General features: G+C 42.0%; 1 protein-coding gene across 1 annotated transcript in view; it reads right to left on the bottom strand.

Moving 5' to 3' along the window:
• LOC132232635 (phospholipid-transporting ATPase ABCA3-like) overlaps positions 1 to 24,592 on the bottom strand; it is a 323,040-nt gene that overhangs the window by 225,463 nt on the left and 72,985 nt on the right. The window contains exons 8-9 of the mRNA XM_059692030.1: positions 14,465 to 14,638; positions 3,739 to 3,920 (exon numbers count right to left, since the gene is read on the bottom strand). Of these exons, the coding sequence (XP_059548013.1) occupies positions 3,739 to 3,920; positions 14,465 to 14,638 (356 nt within the window). The remainder of the gene's footprint in view (positions 1 to 3,738; positions 3,921 to 14,464; positions 14,639 to 24,592) is intronic.

Below are 24,592 nucleotides of genomic sequence, written 5' to 3'. Positions count from 1 at the left end.
CCAGGCACCCCAGTGGGACCCCTACCCTGATCCGGGACACCCTTCAGGGCAGCTGGCCCCCACCCGTGCACCAGGCCTCTATCCTATATAATAAAAGGGTAATATACAAATTGACCCTAACAGCAGAACGACTGGGAATGACTGGTCACTATGACACACACTGACCACCAGGGCCCAGACGCTCAATGCAGGAGCTGCCGCCTGGTGGTCAGTGTGCTCCCACAGGGGGAGCTCTGCTCAGCCACAAGCCAGGCCGATGGCTGCCAGTACAGTGGCGGTGGTGGGAGACTCTCCCGCCTCCTCAGCAGCGCTAAGGATGTCCAACTGCGGCTTAGGCCTGCTCCCCACTGGCAAGTGGACATCCCCCGAGGGCTCCCAGGCTGCCAGAGGGATGTCTGACTGCCAGCTTAGGCCCAACCCCCCTGGGGAGCAAGCCTAAGCCAGCAGATGGTCATCCCCTGAGTGGTCCCAGACTGCGAGAGGGCACAGGCCAGGCTGAGGGACCCCCCCGAGTGCACAAATTTTTGTGCACTGGGCCTCTAGTGGTTACAATAAAAGAAAAAAGGAGAATAACAAGTGTTTATTAGGATGTTTAGAAATTAGAACCCTGTATATTGCTTATAGGAATGTAAAATGGTGCAGACACTGTAGAAAACAATTTTGTGGTTCTTGAAAATATGAAACACTGAATTAGCATATGAGTGAGATATTCTACCTTTAGGTATATTACCCAAAGAATTGAAATAAGTATTCAAACTAATACTTGTATTGAAATATTTATAGCATAGCTATTGAAAATTACCAAAAAATGTCCTATATGTTCAACTACAGATGAACAGATATAGGAGTTGTTTTATATATATATACAATGAAGTGTTATTCAGCAATCTAAAATAATAACGTACTGATACATACTGTAACATGGATAAAACTAAAAATAATTAGGCTCAGTTAAAGAAAGCAGACATAAATGGTCACATATGGTATGATTCCGTTTATATGAAATTAGAGGTCTGGTGCACGAAATTTGTGCACAGGTAGGGTCGCTAGGCCTGGCCGGTGATCAGGGCCGATCTGTGGGGTGACCGGCAATGCAATCGGGGGGCCTCCACTGGCACCTGCCTTGGCCAGCCTGGCACTACCTGCTCACTGGCCCTGCCTCCCACCGTCACTGCTGGTTGCCACCCTCTGCAGGGTGACCGGCAGGCTGACCAGGGGGCACTTCCGCTGGCACCCACCTTGGCTGGCCTGAGCCCGGTGGGCTGGGGCAGCTCCTGCATTGAGTGTCTGCCTCCTGGTGGTCAGTGCACATCATAGCGACTGGTCATTTCACCATTCAGTCAATTTGCATATTAGGTTTTATTATATAGGACTAGCAGCCCGGTGCACAAAAATTTGTGCACTCAGAGGGGAGGTAGGGTCCCTCAGCCTGGCCTGTGCCCTCTCGCAGTCTGGGACCCCTCGGGAGATAACGACCTGCTGGCTTAGGCCTGCTCCCGGGTGGCAGAGGGCAGGCCTAATCCCTAGGTGTAGACCCTGCTCTATTGGGGAGTTGGGGCGCCCCCCCCGCCCATCATGCACAGAGCAAGGCAGATTGGGAGGTTGCGATGCCACCCTCAGTCATGCACAGGGTAGGGCCAATTGCGGGGTTGGGGCACCGCCCCTGGTCACACTCAAGGCAGGGTCGATGGGGAGGTTGCGGCGCCACCCCCTGTCATGCACAGAGCAGGGTGGATCAGGGGGTTGGGGCGCCGCACCCTGTCACACTCAGGGCAGGGCTGATGGGGAGGTTATGGCTCTATCCCGTCACACACAGAGCAGGGCCCGTGTGTGTGTGTGTGGGGGGGGCGGTTGGGGCACCGCACCCTGTCACACACAGAGCAGGGCCGATCAGGGGGTTGGGGCGCCACACCCTGTCACACACAGAACCTCAGGGCAATCAGGGGGTTGGGGAGCTCCCCCCTATCAGGCACCGAACAGGGCTGATCAGGGGGTTGGGGCGCCTTCCCCTGTCACGAACAGAGCAAAGCGGATAGGGAGGTTGTGGCCCCACCCCCTGTCACATACAGAGCCGCAGGGCAATCACGGGGTTTGGGCGCTGCCCCCTGTCACGCTGATCCCGGTGCCGGGAGGCATATTCCCCTTTTACTATATAGGATAGAGGCTTGGTGCACGGGTGGGGGCCGTCTGGTTTGCCCTGAAGGGTGTCCCGGATCAGGGTGGGGGTCCCCACTGGGGTGCCTGGCCAGTCTGGGTGAGAGGCTGAGGGCTATTTTCAGGCTGGCGGGTGACTGAAGCTCCCAACCGCTCCTTTTTTCTTTTTTTTTTTTTTTTAATTCTGGGCCAGCTTTAGCTCTGAGGCTTGGCTCCAGCTATGAGGCCTCAGCTGCTGAAAGCAGGTATCTGGTTTGTTTGGGTTCTATAATCGAAACACTGTTTCAACTCCAGCTCTGAGATCCCAGCTGGCTGAAAGCAGGTTTCTGGAGTTTGTTTAGCTTCTATATTTTTAACAATGTTTCAAACTGCAAGCTCAGAGGCCGGCAGTGGCAGGTGGGGAACATTGGCTTCCTCCGTCACTGAAGCAAGCAAGCCTCATGTTCGCTTCACCTGCCTGGCTGCCAGCCGCCATCTTGGCTGGCAGTTAATTGGCATATTGCCCCGATTAGCCAATGGGAAGAGTAGCGGAGGTACGGCTAATTACCATGTTTCTCTTTTATTAGATAGGATATCCTGAACAGTTAAATCCATATATAAAGAAAGCTGACTGATTAGTGGTTGCTAGGAGTTTAGGATAGGGAAAATTAAGATGTGATTTCTTAATTGATATAGGGTTTTATTTTTTAGTGATGAAAATATCTTGAAATTTCAATCACACTGTACGTGCACGCCCGCACGTGGTATTTTGTGGAAGAGCCACACTCAAGAGGCCAAAGAGCCGCATGTGGCTCGCGAGCCGTAGTTTGCCGACCATTGCCCTAAGTTATATGAATTCCATCTGAATTACAATTAAAATGTGAAAAATGGAAATGAGTCATTATAAGAACTTGAAAACACTTTGGCTTGGTTTATTTTGTGAGATGGATAAAGTTATAGCGTATTTTCAAAGATTATATTTTGCAGCAAATTGTGTATGATTTGAAACTCCAGGGTTTGGAAGCAAAAACGTTTAAAATGCTAGTGTTCAAGAAGTAAGGACATAATGGAATTACTAAAAAATGAGGTCATAACCAATGCACTTTATTAGACTTGATCAGAGCACTTCTTTGTACCATTATCCAGTAATGGTTAGGGGGCATGGAGGTTTAAAATGCAGATGTTATCCTACTGTAAGTACATTGGTCTAGCAATTGAAAATAATCAGGGGGTAATAACACGGGCAAGGGCAATACTTAATGCTCTTCTCACTAGGATCTAAGAAACTATCACATATTAATTTAGTTGGGAAGAACTTTTGCAGAGACTTTTAGGTTGCTTTATTCTCCAATCAAATTCACTACGTACTGCCTGACTAAAGAAGGGTTACAGTCCTCATAATTTTTAATGTATGGGATGTCAGTGTCTTATCCATAGATAGGTGCATTTGCATATGTGTAAGGCTTTAAGGTAGATTATGAAATGGCTAACATTTCAGTATAGCTGGTATACAGATGAAAATGATTTTCTGCACCTGACCTTTTGATTTTATTTTGTGAAATAAGAACTATGACCTTTCACAATAACAGCAGCATTAAAACTCACCATAAGAAAAAAATTCCATGGTTGGGACACACCATATTGTCCTGGAAAGACAGCTTCTACATACCATGTCACAAGGCCATACAAGAAAGCATCAAGTAAAAGCATCCCCATCATATAGCCAAATATGAGGTTATCCTCAAGGCTGGCCGGTGTCCAAAGGTTATTCCAGTTAAGACCAATTCCTGAAATAAAAAAGAGATATTTACCATAAATGAAAGCTCTGTGATTAAAACAGCAAAGAAAAAAGATAGTTGATACTCTAAATTTTGCCACTATGAATTATCTATGTTGATACCCTTAGTATGTAGCTCATCTAAGAAAATAATGGAATATGTAATAACATTGGTTTCATCCCTCCTCCCTTCAAAACCTACAAAAAATAGAAATTATTGCAACAATACCAACAACTGAAATAATAAAGAATAAAAATGTCAAGAAAAAAAGCAGATCTACAAGATCCTATCCTTCTACTTTACCCCTCATGCTAAACTCCCACTGAAATAACCATAAGGATATAAAACTTGGAAAAATATTCAGCAGCACTAGAGATGGATGCTGACTACCAATCAGAAGAGAAAAAGTAGTTTTTCTTATCTATAGTGCTGATGAAAAGGGAAAAAAGAAGCCACTGAAAGAAGACAAGTAATCCTTTATTCTTCTAATTCCCCTATTTCTAGACAAAGTTAGTGCAACTAAAAAAGCATGAGGGCTTGCAGTAAACTCCTAATTCAAAGAGGCAAGATATGCAGATGACAATGACCCATGTAATTTGTCCTTCCTTCAACATGAGCCCTCCCTTTCCTATAGACCAGCACCATCAGCTGAATATTCATGAACACCGTCTTTCAGAAAGCTATGATTGTCAAAATGAAAGCCATTTTGAGGCATGGAATACTAAATTAGAAACGACAGGAAAAAACAAAGTATAACATAAATTTTCAGAAAGTCTACCATAACTGGAGAAATTCTACACTCAAGCACAACAGGAGTTCCTGAAAGAGAAAATAAATAGTATAGAAAAGAAACAATCCTACATAATAAAACACAAATATGAAAATTGACCAAATGCAACTGGTTGCTATGATGTGCACTGACCACCAGGGGGCAGACGCTCAATGTAGGAGCTGCCCCCTGGTGGTTAGTGCGCTCCCACAGAGGGAGTGCCACTCAGCCAGAAGCCAGGCTCACAGCTGGCAAACACAGCAGTGGTGGCAGAAGTCTCTCCCACCTCTGCTGCATGTGGGGGGTAAGGAGTGAGGGGTCCCAGACTGCAAGAGGGCACAGGCTGGGCTGAGAAACGCTCCCACCCCAGTGAATGAATTTCGTGCCCTGAGCCTTTAGTAACTACACAGTAAAATAAAATAACCGGATAAAAGTAACTCAATTTGAAAACTAAAAGTGTACATCCTGTTGCAGATTAAATCAATGAAAACCCCATATCTATATCAATTCTAGTGAATTTTTAATGCTTCATGTATAAAGTAAGACTAATATAAGTATCTATAAAGAAATCATACATATATCCTTTCAATTGACTACTCATTGGAAGTAGATGTTTATTCAAGCCTCCTTATCCATCCGTAAGTGCAACAAAATTCTCTTTAAATCCCAACAAAAATTTTCATTAGATTTGACAAAATAACTTAAAATTCAAGAAGAGAGCAAAGTGACAAGAGTAACTAAAGAACAGGTATAGGTATAAGACTAACATATTAAAACTTTTTGTAAAGCAATAATGAGTAAAAACATTGGGGTATTTACAGAAAAAATAAATGAAAAAAGACCAATAAAACAGAAAAGACCACCAGAAACAGATCTATGCACCTATGGAAACTTGGTGTAAAACAAAGGTGGAATTAGAAGCCAACAGAGAACAAACTATCCAATAAATGACTGTAATAGCTCCATTTTCCTATTGAAAATAATCAAGTTCTTACCTCATAATAAACAGATGTATCAACTCTATGCTTATTGAAAATCCAAATGTAAAAATGGACATACATAAAATTTAGAAGAAATTATAAGATTTTTATCTTTATGACTCTGGGTATGAAAGGATTTCTTGGAAAAGACTGACAAAATGATTACATTAAATTAGGGAAGCTAACAATGCAAATGTCATTTGAGAAAGGAAGTCTATTCTAGAAAGAAAGACAAGGAGGCAAGGCACACTCCTAGACCCACAGTAAAAATAAAATAAAAGGGATGGAGAACAGGTATATGGATCCTAGGTTTTCCAATTTCAGGGAGACCCTGCAGAATCATTCAGGGTATCATGTAGAAATATCCAACAGTGTGTAATTGTGGCACTGGTACTGGCAAAATCAGGCAGCTAGATACATGGGCCTAAGGCAGTGTACTGGCTCCTTGTGTCTTAAAAGTCCGAGCTTGCAGAACTTTCTAAGTGTTTGTGAAAGCTAAAGATTCTCAGAGAGAGCCAGACAGTGGCAGAGACCCAGATGAGAAAAGTAGCCAGAATCACATATCTAACAGATGAGCTACCAGTACATTGTGCTACATGGGCCATAAATAATCACACTTCAGCTCAGTCTTGGTATTCTACCACAGAGGCAAAAATTCCACATAGATTGGAGGTCTCTATATTCACCTACCATAAGAGATTCCTAAATTCCCACCCACATGCATATAATTTTGAAGAATAAAAAGAGAAGAGATGCCTGGAAGACTGACTCATCCAGAACATGAATAAGTCACTGGGTTAGACTGACATTTTTTCAGCCCAGTAGAGCAGAGTTTGGAGGAAAATTAGTTATAGGAAACAAAGAAGTTATATTTGTTTTTAAAATGAGAGTAGTGTAATGTATTATTGGAAAGGATGGAGGAAAACTCATGCACCATAAGAGAAATTGATTTCTTTTTGAAGATTATTGTAAAAGCAACTAAAATTAAGTTATGGGATATCCCAACGTGGTGGTCAGCAGGATGGCAGTGAGGGAGAGCGTGTGAGTGAGTAAAGGAGAAAGAGGGGTGGGTGTGGATGGGTGTGGTGTGTGTATGGGTGAGTGAGGGACAGTTAGATCTCACAGGAGTCTGGGGACTGGTGGAAAGGGCTCTCCTGGACATGGAGCCCCTGCTACTGAAATGGGCCTGCTGCTGGCTTGGGGAAGAGCCTATGCCATCTTGAAGGGGGAGCATTAGAGGCCAATAGCACAGTGACATCAACACCCAGACTGCCCCCTGACACCACCCTGCACCACGCAGTGAGTTGCTCGTCTGCCACCCATGCAGTGAGTGGCACCTACCTTGCTGGCAGCTCCCAGGAGGGACTGCAGGACAGAGAGACTTCCAACATTGTGCATCTCCCCCGCATGCCTGACCTGGCTCTTCAGGACCCTGTGAGCACCCAGTGGTGGTGCGCCTGAATGTGGCTCTTCAGGATCCCAAGCACTCCAGCGCCCAGCCGCTGTGCCAGCAACCCATATGACAGCACCCCACGTACTAGGACCTGGCTCGCCTGGACACTGTGTGTCCATTCCTCGTGCACAGAACCAGAGCTTAAGAGACACTCCATGCCTGGACCCAGCATTCCTGGTAGCCGCAGGCCTGGCCCAGCATTTCAGAACCCCATACACTCCCGGTGGCTGTATGCCCAGACCTGGAGCTTCAAGGACCCCCACACACCAGTGATTGGTTGCTGTGCCAGCACCCCATGTGTGTGGACACTGCGTGACTGGACCCAGAGCTTCAGGACCTCATGCTGGTCCGCATTCTGCGTGCCTGATCCAGAGCTTCAGGGACCACCCGCTTTCCAGCACCAGCAACACTGAAACTGGACTCTGTGCACTGGTCCCTGCATCTAGGGCTCCCGCTTCAGGGACTGGGCATTTTAGGACCCCATTGGACCTGGAGTTTCAGGGACTCTGCACGCCCAGACCCAGCTCACCCTGTTGCCACACACCTGGAATCAGTGCTTCAGGGACCCTGCTGGAGTCATATACCAGAAGAAGTGTGTACGTGCTCCTGCTGACCCCAAGCACCTGCATTGGACAACTGAGGAACCAGATCCATAGGGGAAAGGAACACAACTCAGAGCAGAGACAAAGGCATGAAACTGAAGGCAGACCTAGCCTCTGGACTAAGGAATCCTGGACCATTGGATCACTAAGGGCTTCAAATTCTCAGGCCACAAGCAGGTTTCCCAGGGCCAGAAAGTGACAGCAACTCACATTACATAGAAACAAATACAAAGAGACAGCAAAAATGGAGAGACAAATAAACAACCTACAAAGGAAAGGAAAGGAGAAATCATCAGAAAATAAACTAAATGAAATTAAGGAAAGCAATATGTCTGAAAAAGAATTCAGAGTAAGGGTCATACAGTTCCTAAACTGGCTGGATGAGAAAAATCAACAACATATGTAAGAACCAAGAGGAAATGAAGAATGATACAGCTACAATAAAAAACACAATGGAAGGTTTCAGCAGTAGACTAGAAGAAGTGGAGGACTGAATCAGTGAGTTAGAAGACAGGGCAGAAAAACACACCAAATCTGAACAGCAATTGGAGAAAAAGATTAGAAAGCAGGAGAGGAACTTAAGGGAGCTTTGGGACAATGTAAAATGAAGCAACATCTGTAAAATAGGGGTGCCTTAAGGACAAGAGGAGGAGCAAGGATTAGAAAACCTATTTGAAAAAATAATGACAGAAAACCTCCCCGATTTGGGGAAAAAAGTCACGTAAGCACAGAGAGTCCCAAACAAGATGAACCCAAAAAGACCCACACCAAGACACGCCATAATTACAATGGCAAACATTAATGATAAAGAGAGAATCTTAAAGGCTGCAAGAGAGTGACAGTTACCTACAAAGGATCTCCCATTATATTATCAAATGATTTCTCAACAGAAATACATCAGGCCAGAAGGGAATGGGATTAAGTATATAAAGTGATGCAAAGCAAGGGACTGAATCCAAGAATACTCTGTCCAGCAAGGCTATCATTCAAAATTGCAGGGGAAATCAGGAGCTTTGCAGACAAAGAAAGGCTAAGGGAGTTTATCACAACCAAGCCAGCAATGCAAGAAATACTAAAGGGATTGTTTTAAAAAGAAGAAATAGAAAGGGAAGAAGGGACACAGGCATAAAGAATAAAAATGGCTACAAACAAGTACTTATTAATAATAACTTTAAACATAAATGGATTAAGTGGTCCAATCAAAAGATACTGAGTGGCTTAATGGATAAGAAAACATGACCCATGTATTTGCCATCTACAATAGACCCACCTAAAAACAAGAGACTCACAAAGACTGAAAGTGACGGGATGGAAAAATATCTTTCAGGCAAATGGAAAAGAAAAAAAGCTGGGGTAGCAATACTTACATCTGACAAAATAGACCTCAAAGTGAAGCCCATAACAAAAGATAAGGAAGACTACTTCATAATATTAAAGTGATCAGCCCAACAAGAGGATATAACTATGGTAAACATATATGCACCCAATTCAGGAGCACCCAAATACATAAAAGAAAAACTCCTGGAAGATATCAAGGGAGAGATCGAAAGCAATACAACCACAGTAGGGGACTTTAATACCCCACTGACCTCACTGGATAAATCTTCAAGAAATCAACAAGGAAACAGCAATCCTAAACAATGACTCACTAGGTCAGATGGACTTAATTGACATCTTCAGAACATTTCACCCCAAAAATATGGAATATACATTCTTCTCAAGTGCACATGGGACATTTTCAAAGATAGACCACACATTAGGACACAGGCTAAGTCTTTATAAATTCAAGAAGATTAAAATTATATCAAACAACTTCTCAGATCACAATGGCATACAATTAGAAATCAACTACAATAAAAAAAATAAAAAATCAAACACTTGGAGGCTAAAGAGCATATTATTAAACAATGATTGCATTAGCAAAGAGATCAAAGGAGAAATAAAAAACATCCTGCAAACAAATGACAATGGAATTACAACAATTGAAAATCTATTGAACAGAGTGAAAGCAGTCCTGAGAGGGAAGTATACAGCATTACAGGCATACCTCAAAAAACAAGAGAAACTGGTAATAAATAATCTAACTCTATAACTTGAAAAATTAGAAAGAGAACAACAAGAAAAGCCCAGAGTAAGCAGAATGAAGGCAATAATAAAGATCAGAGTGGGAATAAATAACATAGAGACAAAAAAGGGCTGGTTCTTTGAAAGCATAAACAAGATTGATGAAACTCTAGCCATGCTCACCAAGAAGAGAGAGGACCCAAATAAACAAAATCAGAAATGAAAGAAATGAAGTGATATCAGACCCCATAGAAATACAAAGGATTGTAAAAAAAATACTGTGAACATCTCTATTCCAACAAATTGGTCAACCTAGATGAAATGGAAACATTCCTAGAAAAATACAATCTTCCGAACTCAATCAGGAAAAAAAAAAATCGGAATAGGCTGATAACTATGGAAGAAATTGAAGCAGTAATAAAAAACCTTCCATCAAACAAAATCTCTGGTCCAGATGGCTTCACAGAGGAGTTTTACCAAACATTCACAGAACTAAAACCTATCCTTTTCAGACTATTCCAAAAAATTCAAGAGGAAGGCATACTTCCAAGCTCTTTCTATGAACACACCAGTGCCCTAATCCCAAAACCAGATAAAGACAAAATAAAGAGAATTACAAGCCATATCCCTGATGAACATAAGTGCTAAAATCCTCCACAAAATCCTACCAAACTGGATCCAGCATTACATTAGAAAGACCATACACCATGATCAAGTGGGATTTATTCTGGGGATGCAAGGCTGGTACAATATCCACAAATCAATAAACATAATATATCACATAAACAAATTGAGAGACAAAAACACATAATCATAACAATTGATGCAGAAAAAGCATTTGACAAAATCCAACACTCTTGCTTGATAAAAACTTTCAGCAAAATGGGAATAGAGGGCTCATACCTCAACATAATAAACGCCTTATATGACAAACTTACAGCTAACATCACACTCAATGGGCAAAAATAAAACCATTTTCTCTAAGAACAGAAACAAGAAAGGGATGCTCACTTTCACCACTCCCGTTACACAAAGTATTGGAAGTACTAGCCATAGTGATATGACAAGAAGAAGAAATAAAAGGCATCCAAATTGGAAAAGAAGCAAAACTGTCTTCTTTTGCAGATGACATGATATTGTACATAGAAAGCCCTAAAGACTGCATCAAGAAACTACTAGACTTAAAAATGAATTCAGCAATGTAGAAGGATACAAAATTAATACCCAGAAATCTATGGCTTTTTTTAATACACCAATAATGAACTCACAGAAAGAGAAACTAAAAAAAAATGCCATTTACCATTGCACCCCCCCCCCGCCCCCCAAAAAAGATACCTAGGAGTAAACTTAACTAAGGAGGTAAAAGACCTGTACTCAGAAAACTATAGGATGCTGAAAAAAGAGATAAAGGAAGACATGAACAAATGGAAGAATATACCATGTTCATGGATTGGTAGAATCAACATCATTAAAATGCCCATACTACCCAGAGCAATGTATAGATTCAGTGCAATCCCCATTAGGATACCAATGGAGTATTTCAAAGACCTAGAACAAGCTCTCCAAAAATTCATCTGGAATAAAAAAGACCCCAAATAGCTGCAGCAATCCTGAGAAAGAAAAAGAAAGTTGGAGGGATCACAATACCAGATATCAAGCTGTATTGCAAAGCCACTGTTCTCAAAACTGCCTGGTACTGGCACAAGAACAAATATTTAGACCAATGGAACAGATCAACGCAAGCCGTTATGTTCAATTAATATTTGACAAAGGAGACAAGAGCATATGATGGAGTCCAGACAGTCACTTCAATAAATGGTATTAAAAAAATTGGACAGAAACATGCAAAAGAATGAAACTAGACTACCAATTTAAACCATACACAAAAATAAAATGGATCAAGGACTTAAACATAAGATGGAAAAAACCATAAAAATCTTAGAAGAAGCCATAAGCAGCAAAATATGCGAAAATAAACAACTGGGACTACATAAAAATAAAAGGCTTTTGCACAGCAAAAGAAGCCATCAACAAAACAACAACAAAGCACAGTGCATGGGAGAACATATTTGCCAATCTTATATCCAACTTAGAGGCCCGGTACATGAAATTTGTGCACTTGAGGGGGGGGGTTTCCCTCAGCATAGCCTGCACCCTCTTCTGGTCCGGGACCCCTCAGGGGATGTCCACCTGCTGGCTGAGGCCTGATCCGCGGGGGAGATGGGCCTAAGCTGGCAGTTAGACATCCCTCTCACAGTCTGAGACTCTTACAGCCAGGACCCCTTACTCCTTACCACCCATCTGCAGTGGAGGTAGGAGTGGCTCCCGCCACCACTGCTGCACTTGCCAGCCATGAGACTGGCTTCTGGCTGAGCGGTGCTCCCCCTGTGGGAATGCACTGACCACCAGGGGGCAGCTCCTTCATTGAGCGTCTGCCCCATGTTGGTCAGTGCGCATCATAGCGATTGGTCGTTTCACCAGTTGTTCCACTGTTTGGTCAAGTTGCATATTAGGGTTTTATTATATAGGATAAGGGTTTAATCTCCAAAATTTATACGGAACCCATACAACTTAACAAAAGGAAGATAATCCAATAAAAAAAATGGGCACTAGACCTAAATAGACACTTTGAAAGTGGACATACAGAATGCCAAGAGACATAAGAAAACATGCTCAAAGTCACTAATCATCTGAGAGATAAAAATCAAAATGACAATTATGTATCACCTCACACCTGTCAGAATGGCTATCATCAACAAATCAACAAATGACAAGTGCTAGTGAGGATGCGGAGAAAAAAGGAACACTCGTGCACTGCTGGTGGGAATGCAGACTGGGGCAGCCACTGTGAAAACAGTATGGATTTTCCTCAAAAAATTAAAAATAGAACTGCCATTTAACCCAGTGATCCAACTTCTAGGACTATACCCCAAGAAATTAGAAACACCAATCAGAAAGGATATATGCACCCCTATGTTCACAGCAGCACAATTTACAATAGCTAAGATTTGGAAACAGCCTAAGTGCCCATCAGCAGATGAGTGGATTAGAAAACTGTGGTACAGCTACACGATGGAATACTACACTGCAGTAAAATAGAAGGAGTTCTTACCATTTGCAGCAGCATGGATGGACCTGGAGAGCATTATGCAAAGTGAACTAAGCCAGTCATAGAAAGATAAATAGCACATGATTTCACTCATTTGTGGAATATACTGAACAACATAAACTGATGAACAAAAATAGATCCAGACACATAGAAGCATCCAACAGACTAGTAAACCTCAGAAGGAAGGCAGAGATACTTAGGAGGGGGTGGTGATAAGAGATCAATCAAAGGACTTGTGTGCATGCATACAAGCATAACCAATGGTCACAGTCAGTGGGGAGATGAGGGCTTGTGCTGGGGTGTGGGAGTGGGTGGGGATAGGTTAAGGGGGGAAAAGGGAGATATATATATAATACTTTCAACAATGAAGAACTAAAAGAAGTACTAATAATATTCCAGAAACTTTTTTGATTAGCTAATAATCAAGTGCTTAAAATCTGACTGACAGTATACATGGGTGGGCAAAAGTAGGTTTATAGTAGTGAGTACACAAAAGTTTATTCTTAAATTATTTGTTTGTATTTTTCCATATGAACAATTGTAAACCTACTTTTGCCCACACCTGAATATGTTATCAATGATAAAGTCAAGCTTTCACATGAAAGACAGAATTTGGGAAGCTATTGTCTGTCACCACAAGCTGGAGAGTTTCTGTACACTTAGACTTCTCTGATGAGATCAGTGGAGTTGTTAACTAATGGTTGTTTTTTACAGACAAAAATAGGTACAATGAAAAGAGCAATTTGGATCCTATTATGAAACTATGAGTCTCCATTCTAGTTTAATGGAGTCCAACCAAGCCAAATCTATGAAGGGTTCCATCAGTGACAGTGGATTCCTGAGCATGTGATTTTAGGAGCAGGTTCACTATAGCTAATCATAACACTGGCAATAGCTAAGTGGATTTTTGTCTGGGTCAGCCTTATCTGAGGAGAGCAATGTAGATAAATCCAATATGAATGTGGTAACCAAATTCTGTATCTCAAATCTGGAGAATTTACTAATAAATATGGTTATCTTTCTTATTATTAGCCTTATTAATAATAATTATAATCAGAAAAAATTAAGTTACAAATACTTTATAAGATAGCATTTTTATATCTCATAATTTTTTATATTAGTATGCATTTTGTATGAGCAAATATATACGTACTATGAGAGTAATAGCAAAAAATTGGAAACCACGTAAATGTGCATTGAGAAAACTAGTTAATTATAGTACTTCTTCACAATGAAATATACAGCTTTGTAATAAAAAAGGAGTGTGTCTATATGGGAAGAGGAAAATATAAAGCATTAGGTAAATATAGCACAGTGTAGATTAGAAAGTTTAAAATTCTTTTATTCAAGAGTATAACTGGGGGTTTATTGTGAAGCGATGGGAACTTTTAATTTTACACATTTCTGATTTCTTTTACAGCTAACATAATTGTCTTTATAAAAAATAAGAAAATCTGGGAATAAATAATATTTGTTACATTTCTTACCTTCTTTCCCACTGTCTCACACACCCTGCCTTATTCTACCTTTCTGGGAATCAAAAAGTAAAGGCAAAATTTTCAAGGCAAACACTTACCCTTTATTTCTAAGTTGAGCAGAAGATTAAGCCCCAGTGCCAGTGCAACATTTGAGCTGAGACAGGCAGCCACCTTGTTGGTGATGGTTATCTGTCCATACTTACCAATAATGGATTTAAATGGAAAGAAACTGGCAAAATATAGGAGGCTTCCAGCAGAAGCAGCCAAATGGACTGCAAATAAAATGGAAATTATAAGGTCAGTTTTAAGCAATATGCAAAATAATGAATTACAAATAACTTTTTACCTATATAAAAGGCTAATATGCTAAGTGTCCGACTGCCTGACCAGATGCTATGACAGGCACTGACCACCAGGGGTCAGATGCTTAATGCAGGAGCTGCTGAGCTGCAGTTAGTTGGCAGTGGCAGTTCTCAGGTGATACACCCTGAGACTGGAGAGGCACCTTCGGCCGAGGGTTATGTTGTTGGGGCACTATCGGCCCTGAATCTGGTTTACTGGACACTTGCATTTGTGTCTGGGACCCCCCAGAGCAGTGATGGCGAACCTTTTGAGCTCGGCGTGTCAGCATTTTAATAAACCCTAACTTAACTCTGGTGCCGTGTCACATATAGAAATTTTTTGATCTTTGCAACCATAGTAAAACAAAGATGTATATTTTTTATATTTATTTTATATATTTAAATGCCATTTAACAAAGAAAAATCAACCAAAAAAATGAGTTCGTGTGTCACCTCTGACACGCGTGTCATAGGTTCACCATCACTGCCCAGAGGATGTTGGAGAGCCAGTTTCCACCCAATCTCTGCAGGCCAGGCCAAGGGACCCCCCCTGCCGGAGGGACCCTGCTCACTCCGCAGATGCTCTTTTGAATAACAGCACTGCCCCAGGTGCGGCCAGCTGGGGAGGGACTGCGGGAAGTTGGCTCCAGGACGTGTCTGGCCTGTATCGCCCAGTACTGCCCTGCCAGCCACCTTCTAATTAATTTCCTTTCAATGTGCAGGAATCCATGCACTGGGCCACTAGCTAAGGATATAAAGAAGAAGCCACATCAAGACTGGTAGGATGGGTGGAGATGCGGATCGTGCTGGTCTCATACTCACCTGTGGCAGATAAAAATCAAGAGGACTATCTCAGCTGAAAAAGTCTTTCCCATCTCCTCCCAGGAGAGAAGGATACCAGCTCCATACCAGGCCTCAAGGATTGTGTCTGAGTGAGGAGGAGGGCTGCTGGAGTCCCAGGCATCCCTCTTAAAGGGCCAGCATAGGAACTTTGACTCAGCCCCTCTGAGCTCCATGGAAGGGGCATCAAATTGAAAGGCACCAGGGACATAAGGAGAGGAACTGAATCATCTGGTATCAGGGATAGAGCTAGAGGAAGCTTTCTCTCAGACAGAAGGGCTGGCAGAGGCCAGTGTTCCTTTTCTGAGCCTGTCCCTCTGCTCCACGCGCCCCCCCCCCCCCCCGCCCAGCCTAGCAGATGGGTGCCATATCTGAATCTCTATCAATCTCACTATCATTGTTCACCATTTCCTGAGATCCCACCCCACCCAACTTGTGTGCCCACCCATGCTGTTTCCAGTGACTTTTCCATACAAACATCCTATCTTGGCTCACGCTTCAGACTTTCCGAAAATCTCCCCAAAAAGGAGCATCTGAACTTGTACCTCTTGCTAAGTGACCCCAGGTCTGGATTAGCAGCAGCAGCAGGACTTGATTCACAACCTTTAAGCCCAGCACAAGTAGCAGCCACCTGAAGGTCACTTTGTAGTTCATGCTGGGTGGCCCAGAATAGAACACAGGCAGCAGCTGACCTTGGTCTGCGCCTCCTGGGAGGCCGAGAGCCAGCCCACCCGGTGGACAGCTTCAGACCATGGATAAGCACCATCCAACCACCTCCTCAAGTGAAACATCCAGGAGGGTGGCTTGGTGGGCACCACAGCCCTGCTGAAGTAAATCCTGCTCTGAGGGGTAGGCCCCTATATAGCTGATCCTCCAAATGGTCACAGCCACTCCTTACAGCCAATCTGCCTGGAGGCAAATCCTTCCCATTGACTTGCCAAGAGCAATCAAGGCAACTCTAACAGAAAGGAGTACAGAGCCACACCAGTGGGGTTACCTGAATGCCCAGCTCAGGTGAACAAGGCTGTGCCACTTGATACCACAAGACTCCTACTGCATAAGGCCATGCAACCAAGCCCATGATACACAGCAACTATTCCTAAGACATAGGAATAAACATAGTCTTCCAAAATGAGAAAATAAGGAAACATGTCTCAAATGAAAGAACTGAATGAAACTCCAGAAAAAGAGGTAATCAAAATGGAGACAAGCAATTTAATAGATACAGAGTTCAAAACACTCATTATAAGGATGCTTAGAGCTTAGTAATAACTCCAACAGCATAAAGAGGGACATAGATACCATAAGCAGGAACCAATCAGAAATGATGGATACATTATCTTAAATGAAGAATAATGTACAGAGAATCAACAGTAGAATAGATGAATCTGAGAATCAAATCAGAAATTTGGAATATAAGGAAGCAAAAAATACCCAATTAGAACAACAATAACAAAGAATGAAAAAAATGAAAATAGTTTAGGAGCCTCTGAGACAACTTCAATCATACCAATATTCACATCATGACGGTGCCAGAAAAAATAGAGAGCAAAAAATTGAAAAACTATGTAAAAAATTATAATGATAGAAATCTTCCTTACCTGGTAAAGGAAAAAGACATACAAGTCCATGAAGCACAGAGAGTTTCAAATAGATGAACCCAAAGAGGCCCACACCAAGACACATCATAATTAGAATGCCAAAAGTTGAAGACTAAGAAATAATCTTAAAAGCTATGAGGAAAGCAAATAGTTACCTGCAAGGGAGTGCCCATCTGACTGTGCAGCTGATTTCTCAAAAGAAATTTTGAAGGCCAGAGGGAGCGGCAAGAAATATTCAAAGTGATGAAAAGCAATGACTTACAAACAAGATTACTCTACCCAGCAAAGCTATCACTTACATTCCAGACAAGAAAAAGCTAAAGGAGCTCATCGCCTCCAGACAAGTATTAAAAGAAATGTGAGTTTTCTTTAAAAAGAAGAAAAAGAAAATATAAAAATATGAACAGTAAGATTGCAATATATATATATATATATATATATATATATATATATATATATATATATATATCTTTCAACAATGAAATCTAAAAAACAAAATAAATGAACAAGCAGAACTAAAAAAGACTCATAGATACAGAGAACATGTTGATGGTTGCCAGATGGGAGGCAGGTTGGGGTGGATGCATGAAAAAGGTGAGGGCTTAAGAAGTAAAAATTAGCACCCACCCCAGACAAGGCCTGGCCCCGTGCACCCGAGGAAACAGCAGTGGGGCCCTGTACTATGGGCACAAGAAGCCTCTGCTACCACCACAGCGACTCCCTGGGCACAGCTTCAGCTTGGAGAGGGTGCCACCTTGAAAGGTTTAGGAGGTCCTCCTTGGGAGGATGCCCTGGGGAGCGGCAGTGGCCAGGCGCCAAGCCTCGCCACCATCTGAACTCACTTTGGCCTGGGTCCAAAGCCATGTGCACCCTGCCTGGAACCCGTGAGCCCACAGAGGTCACAACTCAGACCCGTACTCCCGTAACAGACACCAGCGGGACCTCTGCACCTGGCATGTACCCAGCCTAAACCCGTGTGCCTCACACCACGTGACTGCCACAGACCCAGCAGGACTCAGGGCCCTGCTCTGTACTCACCCACCACCACCGCTATGGTGCAGCCAGTGCTGCCCTAGAGCCCAGCTGCTCGGCTGCAGCACCAGGGATCCGGGGCAGGAACTAAGCTGAAGGCTGGGAGGTGGGTGTGGCCTCCCCTGCCCTGGACCTACTAGAACGGAGGACCTGAGGAGACTGAAGAGGCTGCGGATCTGTGGTGAGACGGGAGGCCTGGGACTGAGAGGAGGCCCGAGGGCACTGGCTGTGGAGACGATTGGGTGAGGCAGGGAAGCCTGGGCGGAAGTCCCTGGATAGAGCAGCGCTGGCACCCACCCTCTTGCAGCCTGGGAAGCTCCTACGACCAGTGGGAAGGGCCGGGCAGTGGAGCTCAGGCCCAGCTTGCACTGGAGGGGCCTGGAGGACACACTTGACACTGAATCTGGGGGCCCCTCTATTTCTTGGAGGAGCTCCTTTGGGAGAGCAGAAAGGGGCTGGACAGTGGCTTAAGGAAGGAGGATCAGCCCTGCCCACCTGGAACACAGGGGAGGTCCCCTCTTTCCTGGCAAAACAGCTGCTTCTGACCCAACCTGCAGTGACCTGAGGGGAGGGAAACCGCGGGGAGCAGGAAGTCTGTGCCCCTGCAGGTAGCAGAGAGGAGCTGCCAGCAAAGCAGACAGAGCTGCGGCATTAGAAGGAGGGGAGGGGCCTACCAACCCCCAAGCTACTGGCACCAACCCCAACACCAGTCTGACCAAACCATCCCAGCCAAGACCAGGCTACCCCACAGAGCCCAGCTCTATGGGGGGAGGAGAAGGGAGTGCAGCTCAGAACAGGGACAATCAAGTTGTGAGACTCAAGGCAGCCCAGCCTCTGGGCTAAGGAGTCCCCGCCCACTGGACTACTAGGGGCTTCAACCCCTCAGGCCTCAATCAGGCTGCCCAGGGCCAGAAAGTGACAGTGACTCACATTGACCTGCACCAGAGAAGCTTCCAAGGGGCCCAGAATAGACACACCAGGGACCAGACTCAATAATATCAGAGCAAAATCCAGCGAGCTCCACAAATAGCAGGCCCAACGGTTTTTCAGTGTGTGCAATTATGATTTTCTATCTGTGTGTGTGAGTGGGGTTTTTTATTTTTCCCTTTTTTCTTCTCTTTTTCTTGCATATCCCTAATTTTTCTCTTCACATTGATTCTATTCTACTTTTATCTATTATTATTATTATTATTATTAATATTCCTTATTTTGTTTTTCTCATTTTTTTATTTTACTTTATCTATATCTTATATTATTTATCACTACATTTTAAATTCATTATTAATTCACTTATTTTCTATTGTCTTTCCTTTTTCCCAATTATAATAGTACTTCTAGATTCCTCCTTGCTACCATTTAGTTCAGTGGTTCTCAACCTTCTGGCCCTTTAAATACAGTTCCTCATGTTGTGACCCAACCATAAAATTATTTTCGTTGCTACTTCATAACTGTAATTTGCTACTGTTATGAATCGTAATGTAAATATCTGATATGCAGGATGGTCTTAGGCGACCCCTGTAAAAGGGTCATTCGACCGCCAAAGGGGTCGCGACCCACAGGTTGAGAACTGCTGATTTAGTTTTTGGGTTTTTTTTCATCTTTTTTTTTCTCCCTTTTTCTTTATACTCCCTCTAAGTTTTTGGTCGTGTGTCTTTTAATATTCTTTTTATTTTTTCTTTGCTTTGCTTTCTCTTCTTTTTCCTTCTTAGTATTTCCTGTTGTTGTATTGAGTAGTTTGATTTTTGTGCGTTTTTTTGGATTAGTACTGTGTCTTATTCTGTTCTGTCAGCACCTGTATAACAGCTGGCATGATGAGATTGGGGTTGAACCTCACTGGCAGCAAGTCAGAAAGGAGATCCTTCCACAAATGAAACATCAAAAATCAAGTCCCAATTATAACAAGAGAGCCCACATAATGCACATAAGAGGCATTCCTAGAGCATCCAGTTCAGGTGAACAAAGAGATGGCACCACTAGACCCCTCAAGACACTTTCTACATAAGGCCATCCCACAAAAACTGGGAAGCATAACAGTTCTATCTAATACATAGAAGCAAATACAGAGAGACAGATAAAGTGGGGAGACAAAGAACTCCCAAAGAAAGGAATCTCCAGAAAAAAAACTAAACAAAATGGAGGCAAGCAAGCTATCAGACATAGAGTTCAAATCAATGGTTATAAAGGTTCTTAAGGAAATTAGTGCAAATTATAACAGCATGAAAATGGAAATAGAGGCCATAAACAAGAACCAGACAGAAATGAAGAATGATATATCTGACATCAAGAATACACTGGATGGTATTAAAAGTAGAGTGGATGAAGCAGAGGATGGAATCAGTGATTTGGAAGACAAGGTAGAAATAAATACCCAATTAGCGCAGCAAATAGAAACAAGAATGAAAAAGCAGGAAGACAGTATACGGGAGCTCTGAGACAACATGAAACGTAACAACATCCACATTATAGGAATAATACCAGGAGGGGAGGAAGGTGAGCAAGAACCTGTTTAAAGAAATGACAGAAAACTTCCCCAATCTGGTGAAGGAAAATGTCACACAAGTTCAGGAGGCACATAGAGTCCTAATCAAGATGAACCCAAAGAAACCCACACCTAGACACATCATAATCAAAATGGCAAATGTTAAAGACAAAGAAAGAATCTTAAAGTCAGCAAGAAAGAGACAGAAAATTACCTACAAAGGAGTTCCCATGAGAATGTCAGCTGACTTTACAAAGAAACACTTTGTGCCAGAAGGGAGTGGCATAAAGTAATCAAAGTAATGAAAATCAAGGGTCTAAATCCAAGACTACTGTATCCAGCAAGGCTATCATTTAAAATCAAGGGTGAAATAAAAACTTTCCAGACAAAAAACACTTAAAGGAGTACATTACTACCAAAATAGCAATGCAAGACATGTTAAAGGGACTGCTTTAAGAAGAAGAAAATGAGAGAGAAAGGATCACAGGCAGAAAGAAAATAACAATGGCACTAAATAAGTACCTATCAATAATAATCTTAAATGTAAATGGATTATATGTTCCAGTTAAAAGACATAGGATAGCTGAATGGATAAGAAAACATGACCCCTATATATAAGCTACAAGAGGCCTACCTAAGAACAAAAGATACACACAGTCTGTGAGTGAAGGATGAAAAAATATATTCCACGCAAATGGAAAGGAAAAAAATCTGGGGTAGCAATACTCATATCAGACAAAATAGACTTCAAAACAAAGACCGTAACAACAGACAAAGAAGGCCAATTCATAACACTAAAGGTAATGATTCAATAAGAAAATATAACCCTTGTAAACATATATGCACCCAATATAGGAGCACCCAAGTTCATAAAAATCACTTGATGGACTTTAAGAGAGAGATTAACAGCAATACAGTCATAGCACTGGATTTCAACACCCCATTGACACCATTGGATAGATCTTCCATACAAAAAATCAACAAGGAAACAGTGGCCTTAATTGATACACTACACCAGATGGATCTAACTGATATTTACAGAACATTTCACCCCAAAGCAACAGAATATGCATCTTCTCAAGTGCAAATACAATATTCTAAAAGACAGATCACATGTTAAGGCATAAAACAAATCTATACATATTCAAGAAGACTGATGTAATACCAAGCATCTTCTCGAATCACAATGGCATGAAGTTAGAAATCAACTACAATAAAAAAACCCTCAAATACATGGTGGCTAAATAGCATGTTATCAGTTGATAAATGGGTTAACAATGAGATCATGGAAGAAATAAAACAACTTCCTGGAAACAATTGAAAATGAACACACAACCACGCAAAAAACTATGGGACACTGTGAAAGCAGTCCTCAGAGGAAAGTTCATAGCATTACAGGCCTACCTCAAGAAACAAGGAAAAGAACAAATAAATTATTTAACCATACAACTAAATGAATTAGAAAGAGAACATCAAGAAAAGCCCAGAGGAAGTAGAAGGAAATAATAAAGCACAAAGTGGAAATAATAGATATAGAGAATTTTTTTAAAAAGCACAGAAGATCAATATATTTAAGAGCTGGTTCCTTGAAGAGATACAAGATTGATCAACCCCCAGCTAGGCTCATTAAGAAACAAAGAGACAGGCACACAAATAAATAAAATCAGAAATGAAAGTAGTTATTTAACAATGGGCAGCCAGAAATACAAAGGATTGCAAACAAATACTGTGGGAACTATATTCCATCAAACTGGACAACTTGGGCAAAATGTAAAAATTCCTAGAGACATACAACCTTCTAAAACTCAATCAGGAAGAATCAGAAACCCTGAGTAGGCCAATAACAATGAGGAAATTGAAGCAGTAATTTTAAAACTCTCAGCAAACAAAAGTCTTGGGCCAGATGGATTTACAGGAAAATTTTACAAAACGTTCAGAGAAAAACTAGCACCTATCCTCCTAAAACTATTCAAAAAAATTTTTAAGAGGAACACTTGCAAGCTCTTATTATGAAGCCAGCATTATCTTAATTCCAAAACCAGATAAAGACACTACAAAGAAAGAAAATTCCAGGTCAAAATCCCTGATGAACACAGATGCTAAAATCCTCAACAAAATATTAGCAAATCAGATCCAGCAATATATTAAAAAGATCATACACCATGATCAAGTAAAATTTATTCCAGGGATGCAAGGTTGGTACAATATTCACAAATCAATAAATTTGATACATCACATAAATAAATTGTAAGATAAAAATCACATGATCATATCAACAGGTGCCAAAAAAAAACCCCAAACCCCAAAAGCATTAGACAAAGTCCTGTACCCTTTCTTGATAAAAATTCTCAAGAAAGTGGGAATAGGGGCATCATACCTCAACATAATAAAGGCCATATATGACACACCTACAACCAACAGAATACTCAAAGGTTAACAACTAAAAGAGTTTCCTTTAAGAACAGAAACAAGACAGGGCTTTCCACTTTCAGCATTCTTATTCAACATAGCACTAGAAGTCCTAGCCACAGCAATCAGACAAGTAGAATAGATAAAAGTCATCTAAATTGGAAAGGAGAAAGGAAAACTCTCATAATTTACAGATTCATTATATCGTATATAGAAAACCCTAAAGACTTCACCAGGAAACTATTAGACTTAATAAATGAATTCAGCAATGTAGCAGGGTACAAAATCAACATCTAGAAATCAATGACATTTTTATACACCAACTAGAGGCCCGGTGCATGAAATTCATGCACTTGGAGGGGGGGGGTCCCTCAGCCCAGCCTGCACCCTCTCGCAGTCTGGGAGCCCTTGGGGGATGTCTGACTGGTGGCTTAGGTCCGCTCCCCCTAAGCTGACAGTCGGATATCCTTAGCGCTGAAACGGAGGCGGGGGAGGCTCCCACCACCTCCACTGTGCTCACTAGCTGTGAGCCTGGCTAAGGGTTTCTGGCTGAGTGGTGCTCCCCCTGTGGGAGCGCACTGACCACCAAGGGGCAGCTCCTGCAATGAGTGTCTGCTCCCTGGTGGTTAGTGAATGTCATAGCAACCTGTTGTTCTGCTATTTGGTCGATTTGCATATTAGCCTTTTATTACATAGGATCTTTTATTCCTAGAAGTTATACTTTGATCTTTTCTTTTTTAATTTTATATATTTTTAAATTTACTTCAGAGAGAAAGGCAGAGGGGAAGAGAGATAGAAGCATCAATGATGAGAGAGGATCATTGGTTGGCTGCCTCCTGAATGCCCTCCACTGGGGATCAAGTTAGCAATCCAGGCATATGCCTTTGACTGGAATCAAACCCGGGACCCTTCAGTCCATGGGCTGATGCTTTATCCACTGAGCCAAACCAGCTAGGGCACACTTTGCTTTTTTTCTATATCTTCTATTTATCTCCTTATTATGTTTATGCTTTCCTTTAAGTTCCTCAACATATTTATAATAGCTGTCTAAAATTCTTGTCTGCTTTCGATCATTATTGGGTTTTTTTAGTCTATTTATATTTCCTGATTTTGATTCTCACTTTCCTGCTTCTTCCCAATAATTGCTACGTGTCTAAATTTTGTGTTCTTCTTTTAAATAGCAGCTTTACTTGGAAGACAGTTAAATTGCCTTCAGATCAGCTTTCAAGACTTGAATTTAAGCTCTGTTGGTATGGACTTATGGTGGCCTTTGATCTAGGGCTATTTAGCCTTAATATCAAGGCATGGCCCTTATGGGGGTCTCTATTAACTATACCAGATGTTCAAAAAGGTCTCATTACTGTGTGGGATCAGAACTCTACCATCTCTCAATTCTTTGTTAGTGCTGGGACTTGTTCAGCCTATAGCTTCCTAGTAGTTTTTCTGTTCTCAGTAATTGTTCTTGGGCCAACCACTTGAAATCTCATTCTAAGTATGCAGGGCACAGTATGCAGCTAGTGACTC

The sequence above is a fragment of the Myotis daubentonii genome, chromosome 4 (assembly GCF_963259705.1).
Source record: "Myotis daubentonii chromosome 4, mMyoDau2.1, whole genome shotgun sequence".
Lineage (NCBI taxonomy): Eukaryota > Metazoa > Chordata > Mammalia > Chiroptera > Vespertilionidae > Myotis > Myotis daubentonii.
The sequence above is the reverse complement of the archived record's forward strand: the minus strand, read 5'-3'. Positions and strand labels throughout refer to the sequence as shown.